The sequence below is a fragment of the Sitophilus oryzae genome, unplaced genomic scaffold (genome assembly GCF_002938485.1).
Source record: "Sitophilus oryzae breed Bouriz unplaced genomic scaffold, Soryzae_2.0 scaffold_1018_pilon_pilon, whole genome shotgun sequence".
Lineage (NCBI taxonomy): Eukaryota > Metazoa > Arthropoda > Insecta > Coleoptera > Curculionidae > Sitophilus > Sitophilus oryzae.
The window spans coordinates 11,724-13,514 of NW_022145636.1; the positions used below are offsets into that span (position 1 = coordinate 11,724).

Here is a 1,791-nt window from a genome sequence, read left to right on the forward strand (position 1 = left end):
GTTTTTATATTTGTCGTCACGTCAGGGCAGTCCATAAATTCGACTCTATTTTCCGTCATAAGATTTTCCATGTATTCTTCCCATTTTTGTGGTGTAATCGGGGAGATGATTTCTTTGCCTTTTCCCTTTCTGACATTTTTTATAAATTTCCAACTTCTGTGCTTCTTCTACCTCCTATATATGTGTTTAGTTGATTACACTTCTTTTCCCATATCAGATTTTTCTTCTGGCATATTTCTCTTCGTACTTTAGCTTGGGCTTTTTTATATATTAGTTTGTCTTCGATCTTCTTGGTGCTCAAGTATTTTGTATATTTGCTTCTTTTATCCTCTATAATATCCTGTATATCCGTGTCCCACCACTAAGGCTTCCTTTTCCTTTCATTATTGTCGATTGTACCCAGGACCTCAGAAGCTGCTTTGTGTATGCATTCCTTGATATAATAATAATGTTTTTCCAGAGTTTCGAAACGTTGTTGTTGTAATTTTTCCTCTAATCTTTTTCTGTATAACATTTGCACGCTGAGGTCCTCGAGCGCTGTTAAGTTGTACCTTCTCTCTTCAATTTCTTTCGTTACATTTTCTATTTCTTTATATTCTATTTTTCTCGTTTATATGGTAGAAATATTTTCGCTTTTAGGAGGTGGTGGTCGCTACCGCATATCGCCCCTCTATATACCCTTACGTCTTGAATCTGTATTTTTGTTTTTTGTTTAGTAATTACGTAATCTATGATAGATCTTAATTTCTTTGTGTCTTGTGTTCACGTATATTTGTGTATGTTACGGTGTTGATAAAATCCATTGAGAATTCTTAAGTTATTCTGTTTGCACATGTCAATTAGTCTTTCTCCATTGTTATTGAGCGTCTCTTCTCCATATTTTCCTATAGTAACATCATTATCACTTTTTCCGGTGCGGCTATTTAAGTCCCCCAACAAAAATATTTCTCTCGTTTTTTCCGGTTTTTATAATCTCATCATTCAACTGTTGGAAGAATGTATCTTTTGAAGCTGTTGGTGAATCATCATTTACTGCGTATACTCCAATGATTGTTAATCTATATCCTCGAATATTCATATTAATCTTAATAATTCTTTCGCTGATTCCTTCCCAGGTTGTAATGTATTTTCTATATTTCCGATGTATCAAAATAGCCACTCCCTGGCCCGCTCTCTTTTCTTTTGGAACGCCGCTATAAAAGTAATCATACATTCCTAAGTTCTCTGATCCTTGACTTTTTTTCTTGGTTTCAGTTAATACTGCTAGGTCAATTTCTAATTTATTTATCCCATATAGTACTTCGTCCATTTTTCTGGAGATACCTTGTAAGTTCCATGTTCCAAAGTGCATTATCCGTTTTCGTTGCTTGGTTCGGCTTCGTATATCAGATCCATTCCGAGGCATTTTGTTTGGCTTTTTAACATTTTTTAGGTTTTCCAGGTATCGAGGAGTTAGCCCGATGCCCCAACCCCCTATCAGGAGGGCCAAGATTTTTCTGTAGGAGTTGTCTCCCTTAGCCGATCTGTTCCAGTTTTAAGGCGCCGGAAAATCGCCTTTCAACCTCTTCCGTTAGCTGCGTAACGTACATCCATTGTACGCCACTCATTGCCCAGTGGTCACGGCTAGGACGTGGAAGTAGGATTTGCTAGTCTGTCTTAGAGACTGCGGGCATTTCTCAGAGTTTTGTTACACGCAAGGCATCGGCAACCATGGGTGCCTCTGAGACCCTCACACTAACCATTAGACCACTAACAGCTTTTTAGCGATATAAGCTATAATATGTTTTTTTT

At 37.4% G+C, this 1,791-nt stretch overlaps 1 protein-coding gene across 1 annotated transcript; it reads right to left on the reverse strand.

Annotated features, from left to right (window-relative positions):
• Positions 1-919: 919 nt before the first annotated feature.
• Positions 920-1,405, reverse strand: LOC115874346. Its single transcript, XM_030889470.1, has one exon. It carries the CDS (start codon positions 1,403-1,405, stop codon positions 920-922), a length of 486 nt encoding a protein of 161 aa, XP_030745330.1.
• Between the last annotated feature and the right edge of the window lie 386 nt (positions 1,406-1,791).